The sequence below is a fragment of the Oryza sativa genome, chromosome 5, assembly GCF_034140825.1.
Source record: "Oryza sativa Japonica Group chromosome 5, ASM3414082v1".
In the NCBI taxonomy this organism is placed as follows: Eukaryota; Viridiplantae; Streptophyta; class Magnoliopsida; order Poales; family Poaceae; genus Oryza; species Oryza sativa.
In genome coordinates, this window is record NC_089039.1 from 26,488,240 (window position 1) to 26,502,679 (window position 14,440).

General features: G+C 44.7%; 3 protein-coding genes across 3 annotated transcripts; all 3 read left to right on the forward strand.

Annotated features, from left to right (window-relative positions):
- Positions 1-1,172: 1,172 nt before the first annotated feature.
- On the forward strand, positions 1,173-2,529 carry LOC4339414 (non-classical arabinogalactan protein 31). The gene is made up of 2 exons (XM_015782871.3): positions 1,173-1,595; positions 1,898-2,529. Exons 1-2 carry the CDS (start codon positions 1,355-1,357, stop codon positions 2,242-2,244), a joined length of 588 nt encoding a protein of 195 aa, XP_015638357.1. The 5' UTR covers positions 1,173-1,354; the 3' UTR covers positions 2,245-2,529.
- Positions 2,530-6,894: 4,365 nt separating this feature from the next.
- LOC4339415 (non-classical arabinogalactan protein 31) lies at positions 6,895-8,340 on the forward strand. Its single transcript, XM_015783365.3, has 2 exons — positions 6,895-7,271; positions 7,788-8,340. The coding sequence occupies exons 1-2, from the start codon at positions 7,046-7,048 to the stop codon at positions 8,084-8,086; spliced, it is 525 nt and encodes a 174-aa protein (XP_015638851.1). The 5' UTR covers positions 6,895-7,045; the 3' UTR covers positions 8,087-8,340.
- Positions 8,341-9,493: 1,153 nt separating this feature from the next.
- LOC4339416 (probable hexosyltransferase MUCI70) lies at positions 9,494-13,995 on the forward strand. The gene is made up of 9 exons (XM_015785237.3): positions 9,494-10,174; positions 10,938-11,180; positions 11,278-11,491; positions 11,597-11,706; positions 11,785-11,984; positions 12,432-12,535; positions 12,939-13,126; positions 13,207-13,406; positions 13,586-13,995. The coding sequence occupies exons 1-9, from the start codon at positions 9,934-9,936 to the stop codon at positions 13,811-13,813; spliced, it is 1,728 nt and encodes a 575-aa protein (XP_015640723.1). The 5' UTR covers positions 9,494-9,933; the 3' UTR covers positions 13,814-13,995.
- Positions 13,996-14,440: the final 445 nt, after the last annotated feature.

Sequence of the window (14,440 nt, forward strand, 5' to 3'; positions counted from 1 at the left end):
TTGATGTGTCCTGATGTAGTTGCATCATGCATGTAGAGCCTTTCCCTCCTGCAAGACTACATGAGCTTTCAGCCCAGCGAAAAGAGAACCTCATGGGCTTTTGCATTACAATTGGAGTCCCAATAGAGGAGCAATAGCACTGTAAATTGGCCCCCGTCTCGTGTTGGGTTGCCTAATGAAAGAGAGATACCGAGATGGGCCTTTTCGCCTTCCGCTTGCAGGCCCAAATGCCCACTCAATGAGTCAACCTGAGTCAAATTTTGTCTCGACTGAAAACTGGTGCAGTCGAGGCAAACTTACTGAAAAAAAATTAGACATATAGTTTATTCCCTAGTTCATGCATACATTTGAATTTGATAGCATTATCTGTTCGTGAACACTTGTATATCCTCACGTTTCCTCTGCTACAAGCATCCATTTCGTGACAAGTAGTTGATCGAGTGACTAGATCATCTTCTGAGTGGGAAAAAAAGAGTACTGACTAGTAACGATCGATGAACGAATTCAGAACCAGAAATCAAGGATTCAGGAGGGAGGCTTGCCTGCCTTAGAAGCAACTCCGCACAAATACCCAGCTCAAAAAACTACTCTATAGTTCGTTCATGTAGAAGAGTACAAACACAGGTCGTCGCCGTTCAGCGCGAACATCAGTACTGGCCACGCTCTCCAATGACAAATCAGATTAAACTTTTAACGCCCCGAAAAGCTATGTACAGCTTCTTCTTCAGCTATCTGCCTAGCTCGATCTAAAACTTTCAGGGGTAAAAAAAAAACACGAAAAATCCAACTGAGCACGGTAAAGAAGTGTCAAGTTGGTGTAAGGATTGAATCCGATAAAAGGCTCAGACTCTGTCAAAGTAAACGCAGTAGTCACTTGGTCAGGTGTAGTAGTATCTTCTGCCGATATTTGCAGTAAGCAAAAACTCTGAGAATGGATATGATGCTGAGATCAAAGGTGACAACAAATTGCAGGAGATGAAGCCAGGTAAAGAACAGTTGGCAGTTCACGAATTCGATCCTGCGTTGGCTATCTACAGGCGTCAAAGACGTCCACGCTTTCATGCTTGCAGCAGCGTACTGGAGTAGTGTGATGCATTTGTTTAGAACCCTAACGGACTCTACTGTCATAAGCCAACAACAGCATTAACTGCGATGCATCCAAATGGAATCTCAATTAGCAGCTATCAGTTGTTTGATCGCAAATGAAGCAAACCAACCAAATTACTCCAAACGGCAGGAAACCCTAGCCATCTCCGTCTATAAATTAGCTCATATCTGGAAGGGCTCTCACACTCGATCAGTACTGCTCATTTTTTCAGTTCCACTCGAGCTAAGTGCGGTACACTGATCAACGATGGTGTCCTCCAAGATCCACTGCGCCATGGCCGCGCTGCTCCTTGCAATTCTCCTCCCGGTTTCTCATGCGTCGGGGAGGTATGTAGCTCCGGCTCCGGCTCCTGTTCCTGTTCCTCCGCCGCCGCGCACCTCGCCGCCGAGCCGTATCCAGCCGGTCGTCGTCGTCCAGGGCACAATCTACTGCAAGTCCTGCAACCTCAGCGGCTACAACCGCTACATGGACGCGTCTCCCCTACCAAGTTAGTATCCAGTGCCGTAGGCAAATGTCGGAGATGTAAACCATTTTCATTACATATGTAGAAATTAATTAATCTTCACTTTGGAGATATATATAGTAATTTAAGTTTTGTTTGTTATTTTTGTTACAATTTATTAAAGTTAAATTTTAACTTGTATGTTTGTGGAGCAATATATGTAATTAATTTTTTTTAAAAAGTTTTTATAGCTATTTAGATGATATGCATCAAACAGGTGAACAATCATCCGAGCGATTAAAACAGTTTTCCATGACTAACATAGTCTCTATGATAATATTTTGCAGATGCGACGGCGCAGCTGGTGTGCTACGGGGACAAGGTGCTGAACATGACGAGCACGGCGACGGACAAGAACGGCTACTTCCTGGTGATGGTGTACAGGCTGGACGTGTTCCGGCGGAGCAGGTGCCGGGTCTACCTGGGCTCGTCGCCGTCGCCGCTGTGCGCGGCGCCGTTCATCCCGTCGAACAAGTGGCTGGGGCTCACGCTGGAGAGGGAGAGGGTGGCGTCGCTGCCCAAGGGCGTCCGCGGCGTGTACCGCCCCAAGAGCACGCTCATGTTCGGCCCCGGCACCGGCGGCAAGTGCCCGGCCGCCGCCGCCGCCGACGCCGCCGGCGTGCCGATGATGTGATGAGACGATCGATATTGACATGGAGAATTCGAGATGTGCGTTCACGCATATCGCCAATTTAGTTAGTGGTTTGGTTGGATGATGCATGGTTTAATTAAGTTCGTGCACGTTATTTGGAATTAATAATGGGTAGAAATTAGCTAGCTCGTCTTTTGGTCGATGGAGCATTTGTTGTAACCTTGTAGTAGCTCGTCGCTTAGGTTTGCAGTGGTTTTAGTTCGCTCGTCAGTGTAATGTCATGAGAAAAAAAATTATCTGAGTACGTCTATCCTTTCGGTCGATTTATGATGAGTTTGTGCATCTGATCATGCTGTTGTTTCAGAGGCGTTTTTCAAATCTTTTTCATCTTTTGCATGCCAGGAGAAAAGCAACGAGCGGGGGACGCTGCCTCGATAGGCCCACCGACTGCGGCCCATGTTGGGTGGTAGATGTGAGTAAGTACTATTGGGCCAAATGGTCCTGGACTGGTGGCACTAGGCGGGAAACGGGCTAGAATTGGCCTAAGATCAGAGGGTGTTTTTCATTTCAAATAATTACTGAATGATGTTTGTTTTGTTAAAATTAAATCTTAGGCTCCGAAAATTCTGAGAAACTCCAGAGAGTATTGTATGACATGGGGAAAGTAAAGTATTGCCACAATTTACTAAAGGCTATTTTACTTCTCATATTAACTTCACTTGTTTAATTACTCCCACTTTAATATAAATTCTACAAACATTTTATTAATTCCTAAAATAATTATGGCGTGACAGTGAACACGATGAGACCTCCGCTTCTAGCTGCAAAATCTCGCTACTCATATAAAACACCACTTAATTGTTTATTTCCTAGGTACTACTACAAAATCGCATTTATAGCTAATCATTCTTTCAGTGATATACCTAACCTTTCAAAGGTGCTAATAGAGATATGATGTACGTGTGTGTTTATAGGGGTGTGTACGCCCATTATGAGTATGTGCATTTATATTGTGTGTTTTCTTTAAAAAAAAAAGCCACGACATAGTTACCATGATTCTCACTTTTGTGGAGAAAGTTTTATATACATGTTGAAGTATTTCGAAGCAAATAAATAATTTTATTTATTAAGATACAGTCCCTTCAATACAGCTATGGAGTTTAACCATGGGGCTTCCGCGCAATGTTTATTTTTTTTTAGAAAAAAGCCTTCCTTGAAATGACCAATGTACGTATTTGATATTTGATACTGAACATTGTAACTTTAATGTTTTTTCAATCATCTGACGTTTGTTTAGCGCATGCATTTGTCGAAGATTATGGGATATATATGTTGCCAATTTCAGGGATGCGCATGCATTTGTCGAAGATTATGGGATATATATGTTGCCAATTTCAGGGGCATCCAAAATGGAGCATTTTTATTGTTTCTCGGAAAAGTACCGAGGATGTGGTTAGTTAACATCAAAATTGAAACGATGTGACGAAAAAGTTGAAAGTTTATGTGTGTAGGAAAATTTTGATGTGATGAAAAAATTGAAAGTTTAAAGAAGAAGTTTGGAACTAAACTCGGCCCGAAATAGAAATACACAAAGAGTCGCAAAATCGTTTCCGATGCGTATACCTTCTCCAACGACTACACAGTAACGAGCCGAATAACTATGGGCTGCTGCGGCTGGGCCAATCCGACTAGTTTTCCTTCGGTGCTTTCAGTCCTTGAGAGATGTGGGACCTACAAATCTTTGTGTCCGGCCGACGCGCAAGATGCCGAGGCGCTCTTCTTGTGGGGCGAAGAGGAGAGCGTCCTGCCAAGTCCAGGCAGCCTCGGAAGAAAATTTGGTAGGACTGAAGTCTTATGTTTATCAGAAAGATTTTGTTTCAAAACGTGACACGTGTTCCCTACCGATCTCAAAGCAATCTCTCAGTTCTCCCCTTTCGGTACAGCTGCACAGATAATTCCTCCGTTTGCACAGATGAAACGGCGCATGAGTGATTCCTCCGATCCGTCCAGCTCAGTCTGGCGGCAAGCTCTCGCTCATAGAGAACAGGAGATCGGCGGGAGGCGATTCCTTACTCCCATTCGGCATCTTGACGAGCTCGCACACATGGAGGGCAACGCGTCGATTCAACCTTCTTGTTCAGCGAAGCAGCAAGGTCACACTGGTGGGGGCGAAGCGGTGGCCTGCGAGAGGTCAGCAAGCTCCTCACCCTACGGTCAGACTCAACTGCCCATCAATTTGTGCTCGATGTACTCAACTATTCAAGCAGTCAAGCTTGCTACAAATTCTTCATCTAGACCGCTGGAGTTCGCCACTGCTCCCCAACCCAATGTCCTGCTGTGAGCTGCTCGGCAGACCAAGGAAGGGCAAGCTCCCACGTGCTCCTCTTTGCAAGCTCGTTAGGAGCATGGGGGCAGCGGTGAGCCGCTGGGCAAACAAGGAATGGGAGAACGTTCGTGAGGCGTGAGGTTGAAGATGAGGATGGAGTTGCTTTAAGATTGGTGCCCACACATGTCGCGCTTGGAAACGAAGTCTTTCTTGTTAGCGTAGGACCTCCGTCTCACCAAATTTTCTTCCGGCAGCCTCTCGCCCGGCAAAGCTACCGTACAACCGTCACGATCCAGCGGCACCAAGCTCCCAGATCCAGATCAGTACGGCAGAAAATGATCCGCGGCGCTGGTGGTCATCGCAGATCCCTCCAAGTTTTTTTTTTTTGGGGGGGTGTGAAACGAGTGCCTTCATCCAGCCTAATAATTGGTACAAAGTTTATCCTCCACTCTAATTCTACGAGTCTCATCTTTTCGCTTATACTTATACTTATTAGTTAAACTTTAAACTTTAATTTTAAAGTTAATTTTAGGTCTTTTCATTGTAGTTTATTTTCCCGCCTTTGCTTTTCAGATCGCTAAGAACGCATATATAAAAGTTTTATTTATAAATTATTTTACGTTTGCAAATATGCCGTGAATAATCCAATCGACGGGGCCATATATTAGTTTACCCTCCGGTATATTTCCGAATCCAACACGATGATTTCTCGTCTTTTATTTTAGGAGAGACTGGACGAACCTCGGGGAAGGGCCCGCGGGGCTGATCGCGGAGCGCCTCCTCGCGAGCGACGTCGCGGACTACGTCACCTTCCGCGCGGTCTGCCGCCCGTGGCGCCTCTGCTGCGCGGACCCGCGCGCGCACGGCGTCCTGGACCGCCGGTTCCACCCGCGCCGGTGGATCACGCTGAGGGGCACCCGCGCACCTCCCCGTGCCGCCGCTGCCTCTGCAGTCTGCACGCCGCCACCGCCCGCGCGGGAGAATATGATCGTAGCAACCGCGAGCTACCATATGGCGCACCGCTGCTGTTGATCAGATCTTGCACACGAGCGGAAACTCTGCTTCGAACGTTTAGAGTGCGCAGCGTGCGTGGCCCAGGTTGGTTTGGTGGATGTCACCGCTTGGGAGTATTGGGCCAAATGACTCAGGTTTAATGGGCTAACGGGCTTTTTTGGCCCGCTCGAGAAGGCAGACCAGATTGCCAGCGCTTGCAACTGCCGAACGGAACCTCAGTTGGCAGTTGCATCTGCATACGATACAAATACAATACATCAACAACACAAGGAGCTACTACGTACTGGAATCAGAAAAAACTACTGTTTTTACACTGCTCGATCAAAATTTGTTTGCGTTGGTGACTTGGAGTACTACTACTTGACTACTCCCTCTATCCCATAATATAAGGGATTTTAGGTCTAATAGCTCAACCTTGGAATCTATATATGCGGCATTGTCACTACTGTCCATCAATCATATTATAAATTGATATGATTTTTTTCTAGTCAAACATTTTTAATTTTAATCAAGTATACATGAAAAAACACAGTAGTATTTTTAACATAAAATAACTATACTATTAAAATATGTTCAATTTAAAATTTAATGAAACTAATTTACTAGTTTTTTTTATAAATTTGGTTAAATTATAAAAAGTTTGATTAGGAGAAAAATAAAGCGGACTTATAATATATAAAACGGGGAGAGTAGTATTTACTTGCTCCACTTCAGACTTTGGGCTCGTCGATTATACCAGTTAAGCAGCTTATTACATTCCCGATCGAAACAGATCCGATGCCTTGAACGCTACGTATACTGCAGTTATTCTGATGTCCAAGATATGCACTCTTGTTCATCGATCCCATGCATCCTCGATTTGCCTAACCAGGTGATTTTACTAAGGATGCATGGTACTTAGATAGATCTACTGGAGTGTACACTACTAAACTCCGATCACTAGGCGAATTAAAACGGCCGATGTACGTGATTGTCTTAAAAAAACACGATGTGTCCACAGTAGTGCGATACAGTGGTACATAGTGTCATGTATTTTAACTTCTAACACACCTGGAATCAAGTAATTAAACAGAGATAATGCTATTAACGAAGTACTGATCGCTTGCAGCGCACTCCAGCCCACACGCGAGTTCATCATTTCCTGGCCCTCGATTCCCCAACGAACCCTCGTATTTTCCACACAACTTGAATATACAGTCTCTCTGATCCCCTTCTAATCAGAATCCAAAACAGCAATCACGAGCCATCTTAAATTTCTTACTATTTATTTATTATCACTGTATGCGTCTATGCACTTCTACGTACGCACACGCACGCTATAAATTGCACCATCATCTCTCGCTTCTTGTCTTCGCAACGTATCCTAGTTAACCCAAGTGTTTAATTCTGTCTGTATACTATACCATATCTTACCAGACTAGATCTTGCTTAGCTAGCTAGCGAATTAGTGTCGTCTTCTAGCTAGTTATTACGTATTCTTGTGTGGATTACGTTGACTAATTAATGGCGAATTCGATCGCGATGGCACTGTTGTTCGTCAAGTCGTTCGTTGTACTCTCGCTCGCCGCCGTGCTGCTCGCTCTCGACGGCGGCGGCGGCGCCTCCGCCATGGGCCTGCCCCCGCCGCCGCCGACGGTGAACTTCAGCATCGGCGTGCAGGGCATGGTGTGGTGCAAGACCTGCAGGTACCCCGGCTACCTCGCCGCCATGGACGCGTCCCCGCTCGCAGGTAAGCTCGCAGATCAGACCGACCATACATTTCACCATTGAGAAATTTTACAGTTTTCGAGAGTTATCTCCTCCGTCCCAAGAATAATCCAATCCTAGCTACGAAACTAGACACGTATAACCTGGAAATATGCATGTCTAGATTCATAGCTAAGATTTGCTTTTTTCTGGGAGAGAGTAGTACCTCCCAAGACGTAATAATTTTTTTAATGCATTTCCGTACCTTCTAATACTAGAGACACCAAATTTACACTAAAAAAAATATGATACCTCCCAATATCTTTTTAAGAACGGTAAAATCAATATTCTTGATTACACGGTGTCGTTGTCGACGTAACATAGAAACTGTTAGGGGTTTTTCGGCTAGCTTCACAAGATTGTGGGTTAGCTTATTTGGGTTCAAAGCCTTACCCACTTCTATTTATTTAATATTTGGTACTTTCCTAATATTTATGTTTTGTTTTAACGTACCATCTCGCCGGCGGCCGTGCGTGTGCGTGTATATATGTGTGTGCAGGAGCGGTGGCGTACCTGCGTTGCCGGCACGGGCACCGGCGGGTGGCGTCGATCAGGGGGGTGGCCGGGAGCGGCGGCTACTTCCGGATCGAGACGTCGCAGCTGACGTCGTTCACGAGCCAGGAGTGCAGGGTGTACGTGCCCCGGTCGCCGTCGCGCGCGTGCGCCGTCCCCGGCCACGGCAGGAGGGGCCTGCCGCTCAAGTTCGAGGAGTTCGTCAAGCGCGACAATGGCCTCCAGGGCCTCTACTCCGTCGGCAACTTCGTCTTCTCCCCCAAATACCCCAACAAGTGCTACTGATCCATTGATCCATGTTGGTGTGTTCGATCGTCGTCGTCGCCAAGATCAGAGACCGGGCCTGAATAAATCGATCGGCTAGGCTAATTAATTCATTGACTCGATCTTGCATGGGGAGATGAATTAGTTGCTGTGGTACGTAGTTAGTGCTGGTTTTGCATTGGTTTACGATGCTTATATGGTAGAGGAGTATGGCTGTAATAATCAAGATGTTATGCAATTGAGACAGCTTGTATGTTTATTTCGCTATCGTTTAATTTTCTCTGTAACCTTGTTCTTCCTATCACGTAAAATTACCTCAGTGAATCCGTTAATTTCTTGATCTTAACTCAGTCTCCCATGCTGACAACTTTGCTGGATTGGACATGAATAGGTTGTAGTAAGTAGAACCGATTGCGATTCAAATAAAGAAAGAATTGGTTTGTCTTTGCTGCTATCAGGCCCAGCCCAATAAAGAATAGTAAAGCAGAAAAGCCCACGAAAGGCAAGATAAAGAGCCCAATCTGTTGTCAATCTTTGATCCACAAACCCATCAAGATCACGTATAGTCGACTGGTCACCGACGATCTGTACCCAACGCGGTTTGGCTTGGGCAAAGCCGGCAAGACCGCACACAACCACACTAATCACACATGCTTGTAGCTAAGACAAGATCATATGGGAGCCATAGACTGAAAGGAAGTATGGTTGCTAAGACGTCATTTCAGAAAGGCGCAAATCCATTGTAAAAAGGGGATCAAAAGGAGATGTATCATGGTTATGCTCCTCCCACCTTCAACCCTTTTTTCCGCTTTCGCATTAATCATCCAAACGTGCTCCCAGTCACTCTCACTTGCCAAACACTCCTCTTCTCACACATCCCCTCCATTTTTTATTTTCAAAAAAATCCTTTTGAGAATCTCTCCAGGTATTTCAATCTGCCAAATGGCAATTTGGCATCAATCATTATCACATATTTCTTCGGCAGTTAATTCAGTACTAACTCTGTTTCTTTAGTAGATAATGTTTTTGTTTTTTAAAATAGTATTTGATCATTCATCTTATTAGAAAAATAGTGTAAATGTGCTAAAGAATAAGACACATTTAATGTTTCTTTAATAATAAAACGTGTCACAATAAAAGAAGTGATATTTATATAATTTTTTAATAATACGATCAAACTTCACATTAAATATTAATGTCATTTATAAAAAACAGAGAGGGTATTAGGTTGCTATATATTTTAAAAAGAAGGGAGAAATAAAAAGTGTAATATTTTCGTCCATCAGCAGCAAGCTCTGACGTGCACCTACCCTACTACTGAAGATCGCGTTGCCCATCACTCATCAAGTCATCATCACTAGTAGTGATGGCGTTTAACCGAAGCGGCTTGGGCCGCTTTTTAACCTCCCCGACTTGTCACCACGGGGCGGCACACTACACTCCACGCGAGCGCCAGGCGACTCGTCAGCCGCGAGGAAGACGACGACGAGGCCACCGCGTCGCCGTCTCGTCAGTGAGTCGTCACGCGCGCTCGCGCGCAGGAATCTCACATGCTGCTGCTGCCGCTGCTGCTGCTGGTGTGGTGGTAGGTTCCAGCTCCGTGAACCGGCAAAAAAAATCCTCCCCGTCTCGCCGCCCGCCGCGCCCGCGCCGCGCTTCTAACCCCCACCCACCCACCCACCGCCCGCGCGCGCGCGCGCGTCGGTGCTCCACCTGCATCCTCTAATCCCCGCGTGGGCGGCGCCTTGTCTGATCTGGTTGCCAGCCACAGCTCGCGGGATCTCGCGTGTTTCGGTGGAGGGGATTGCGGCGCCGTGTGATTCGGCGATTGGGATGAGAGAGGGGAGGCGGCGGCTGCGGCGGTGGCGATGAGTGGCTCGGCGGCGACGCTGGGGATGCGGTGCGGGAGCTACGGCTCCCTCGCGTCGGCCGGCGGCGGGAGGAAGGGCGGGGGCAGGGGGTGGGGGTGGCGAGGCGGCGGGGAGAAGGAGCGGCTGCAGCTGCTCCACCGCGCGCTGCGGCTGGTGGGCCGCCGGAGGGCCGGGGTGCTGCTGCTGCTCGCCGCTGCCTCCGCCGCCGTCTTCTGCTCCATCTTCGCCGTCGTCAAAGGTTTGTACGCGCTCTGCCCTTTTCTTTCTCGCCGCTGCCAATTGGCTGCCTGCGCTGAATTCGCGCCGCACGCTTCCCTCCCTAGCTGCTGTTCGTAGCGAAATGGGCATTTGTACTAGCAGTTTGTTCCGGTCACGCAGTTCACGCTTGCAGAAATCCAGATTAGTTTATGTCTTTGTGATGCTCTAAACATTGGGAATCAATAGCGCGCGGCATTCATTCTGGTTACATACTGGCCTATGCTGATCGTGTGATCGCCTCCCATTTACATGTCTCAGTTTTGTGGTGTTGCGGATCAGCTAGACTAATTGGATGTTGTTGTCTGTGATCTGGTCTGATGGCAGTGTCATGTATATCTTGGTCCAGGTAGAGTACTTCTCTATAAACCAGGTTTTGATGCATACAAGTGGTCTTGATGGTTAGAGACCTTCATAAGGTCAAGGGAACTACACACTCTTAGATTTGAAATGGTAGATTGAATCTTGCAGAGCTGTGTGGCCTCCGTCTTGATCACCGAATACCCTCCCACTTAGTACTAAAATTTGTTATATTACTTGGGAGCCTCAGATATGATAAATTGTCTGCCAATCCTAACTATCAAGGGACGTTAGCTGCTCATGCCATATGCTTTTACTATGGAATTCTCAAACATGTACTTTATTCAAGGAATTCAAAAGAAAATGATGTTTCTTGAATGAAAAATAATATATGTTTTTGTTAGAAAGCATAGTCATTGACTTGTTGGTTTGGTGACTTGTTTCAGATGATAATGCTTCAATGATCATTGCAAATAACTATGAAGTCGCAAATACCATACAGAACTCTGTGTATCCCAGCATGACAAGGCCTCTAATGACGTCCAGCGACCAATTCTCTGCTAGTAGCGTCAACAAAACTGAACTTCCAAATCGACTTCGTCTTTCATTTGCAAACTTTACACATCATCCTTGTGAAGGTTTCTCAGTTGCCCCTCCCCTGGTTGATCCGAAACGCACTGGACCACGACGTAAGCTTAGTTCTTTACATCTTTTTGGTTAGCGTTGCAAGTTTGTTTGTGTTTGACTTGTCATTAATCGTAAGATATGTTCTCATTTTCCCTGTAGCATGTGATGTTTGCTACGTGCCTGTAGACCAGGCGTTCGCTCTTATGCCTCCACAACCTTCACCATCTCCTGTCCTTAAGAACTTAAGTTATGTATTTGAAGACAACATCACTGCAAATTTCTCAAATCAGGGCTCTGTATTTGGTGGGCATCCATCTCTGGAGCAGAGAAATAAATCTTTTGACATTAGTGAGTCTATGACTGTCCACTGTGGGTAGGTTACTTGCATCTTCTTACCCATATTTAATCCAGAACTTCTGCCAAAACTTAATGGCTGAAATGTGTATGCTGAATGAAATGATTTGTGCTGTTTTATCAGCTTTGTTAGAGGAAAGAAACCTGGCCAAGGTTCTGGATTTGATATCAATGATGATGATCTGTTAGAGATGGAGAAATGCCGTGAGCTGGTTGTAGCTTCTGCTATTTTTGGTAACATCACTGTTCAGTAATAGTATTAATTATGATTGCATTCTGCTTGTCTGCTCACACTTTGATACCGTTTTCCAGGGAATTATGATATGATTCAACATCCAAGGAATGCCAGCGAATTTTCAAAGGCAAATGCATGTTTTTATATGTTTGTAGATGAAGAAACAGAGGCTTATGTAAAAAATTCTAGCTCATTGTACAGAAACAACAAAGTTGGCTTATGGAGGCTAGTGGTCGTTCGAAATCTCCCATACGAAGATCCAAGGCGTACGGGGAAGGTGCCATTCTTATGACTTGTAATTTCTGTCGACGTTATATCCTTGTGATGCATTACTAGCTCTCGGTATATTTACAGGAGACAAACAAACCTCATGGACCTCATACTTGAATGCTAACATAGTATAATTACGTGAGGCTTCTTACTATATTGCTTAAGTGGTTTGGGTCCAAGTAGAGAATTGTTGAAATGTCATGTGCAATTCAGGATAAATTAAAATACTAATCCATGAGAAAAGAAATGTATAAAAGTGATACAGTCAGTTTGAGTGGGCACTAGGCAAACTTGTTGTAGGGGCGGGGCCACTGAAGAGAGTATGTTGCAAACAAATGTTTGTCACTGATATTGAAGTTCCCAAACTGAAAGTTGTTGCTTTAATGTGTAGGCCCACGTTATATGTTGCCCTTGTTTTGTGCTTGTTAATTGAACAAACATCTAATTTGTGCAGATTCCTAAGCTTCTGCTCCATAGGCTTTTTCCAAATGTGAGATTTTCAGTTTGGATAGATGCAAAGCTTAAGCTCGTTGTGGACCCTTATCTACTGCTTGAGAGGTATGATTTATGTGAAGATCTTGGTTTATTATATGCTATTTCTTTAAGGAGAGAAACCTGTCATGTGCTATAGTTTTGTCAAATTAAAATTTGGGCTGTTCTACACCTTGGCATCTTTGCAACAATTTCAACAGCCACCATTTGCCATTACTTCTATCAACGGATTACTGCATATTTAAGTCTGTTGAGGATATTAGACTAGAAAGATTATCAATGGCTTTTTCACAAGACACTTTATTTATAACAGCTACTCACTCAATTTCTTAGTATTTTGTTTGTATTTCCTTGTTGGTCTGCTGACATTAGAATTTGGAACTTACCAGCTTTTCATTATTTTAAGATCGCAATATTGCAATATTTGACTACTGTGTTGAGTCTGACTGTGTCATATCATGGCTATTAGGTTTTTGTGGAGGAAGAATGCTACTTTTGCTATCTCTCGGCACTACAAACGCTTTGATGTATTTGAAGAAGCAGAAGCTAATAAAGCTGCTGGCAAGTATGACAATGCATCAATTGATTACCAAATAGAGTTTTACCGAAATGAGGGCCTAACATATTATGCACCTGCTAAGCTTCCTATTACAAGTGGTCAGTGATCTCATTGAAGTATGGCGAAAACAGTTCAGTTACTTTCTGAGATTTTAACTGTCCTTTTTGCATTGGTTTAGATGTCCCTGAAGGTTGTGTCATCATCAGAGAGCACATTCCCATCACGAATCTCTTCACATGCCTTTGGTTCAATGAAGTTGACCGTTTCACCTCCAGGGATCAAATTAGTTTCAGCACCGTCCGGGACAAAATAAGGGCTAGAGTTGGCTGGATGCCTGAAATGTTCCTGGACTGCGAAAGACGCAACTTCGTTATTCAGGTTTCTCATCCTACTACATAATTTTTGTTTTCACATACTTCCTAGGACACAAGCACACACTACCTAACCTGCAGAACTAAACTACCAGTGCCCTGTATTTCCTGTGTCCTATTGGCAGCACATGTTGAACCTCATAAGCTTACTAGTGTATCTGTTTTTGCTGTTTGACATCACACCAGGGATACCACAGGGAGCTACTAGAGCAAATGATTGCATCCGGTTGGAAGCCCCCTCCAACGGCCAGTGAACCATCTCGAAAACTCAGATTAGGTAGCAGGAAAGCTCCTCCATCAAAGAAGTCTTCCATGAAGCGGAAAAGAGTGAAGAAATCGAGCTCGCGGAGGCGTCTCCCCAAACCAATCACTAGGATGACTGATACTACTACCTGGCAAAAGTTGGGCGCATGATGATCCAGGGCTCTTTCCTCTTTGTTGACACAATTCACTTTGCTGGAGGGCGAGCTCATTCTATTAGGACACATACTTGTAGTTTTTTTTCCCTCCGACGAGATTTGTTCATAGTTTATTCTTGATTGTTGGTGTAAATAACAGCGAAAGCAATATAATCAAATATTTTCGATGAGCAGCCATTTTTTCTTTGTAACAACAGCTGCTACCACAAGGTGACCAACTAAGCTAAAGGGTTATGTTATTTCTCAAGCTGGTGCCAAATCTCTTGGTGATTTGTCTAGACAGAAGAAATAGCAACTAAGAGATGTGCTGATTTATTCTGTTACTCACTTGGGATGTCAAGTTGGCAATTGCATATGCTACTATTGTAAAGATGGGCCTGATTTCTGATCTATATGATGCAAATGCAAGTAGAAAATGTACAGAAAACAAAATCTGATAGAAACTCCCAGCAAATGTAGGCTTCAGGACAAGCACACTCAAAACTGCAACTATTTGCATTGGCACAAGAGAGAAACATCATTCTAGTAATCAAATACTCTGTTTCTGTATTTCTATCATCAATCTGTTCATGACAGCTAACTAACCAGTAACCAACAAGGCGTCTCTATTGAATCTTCGAGT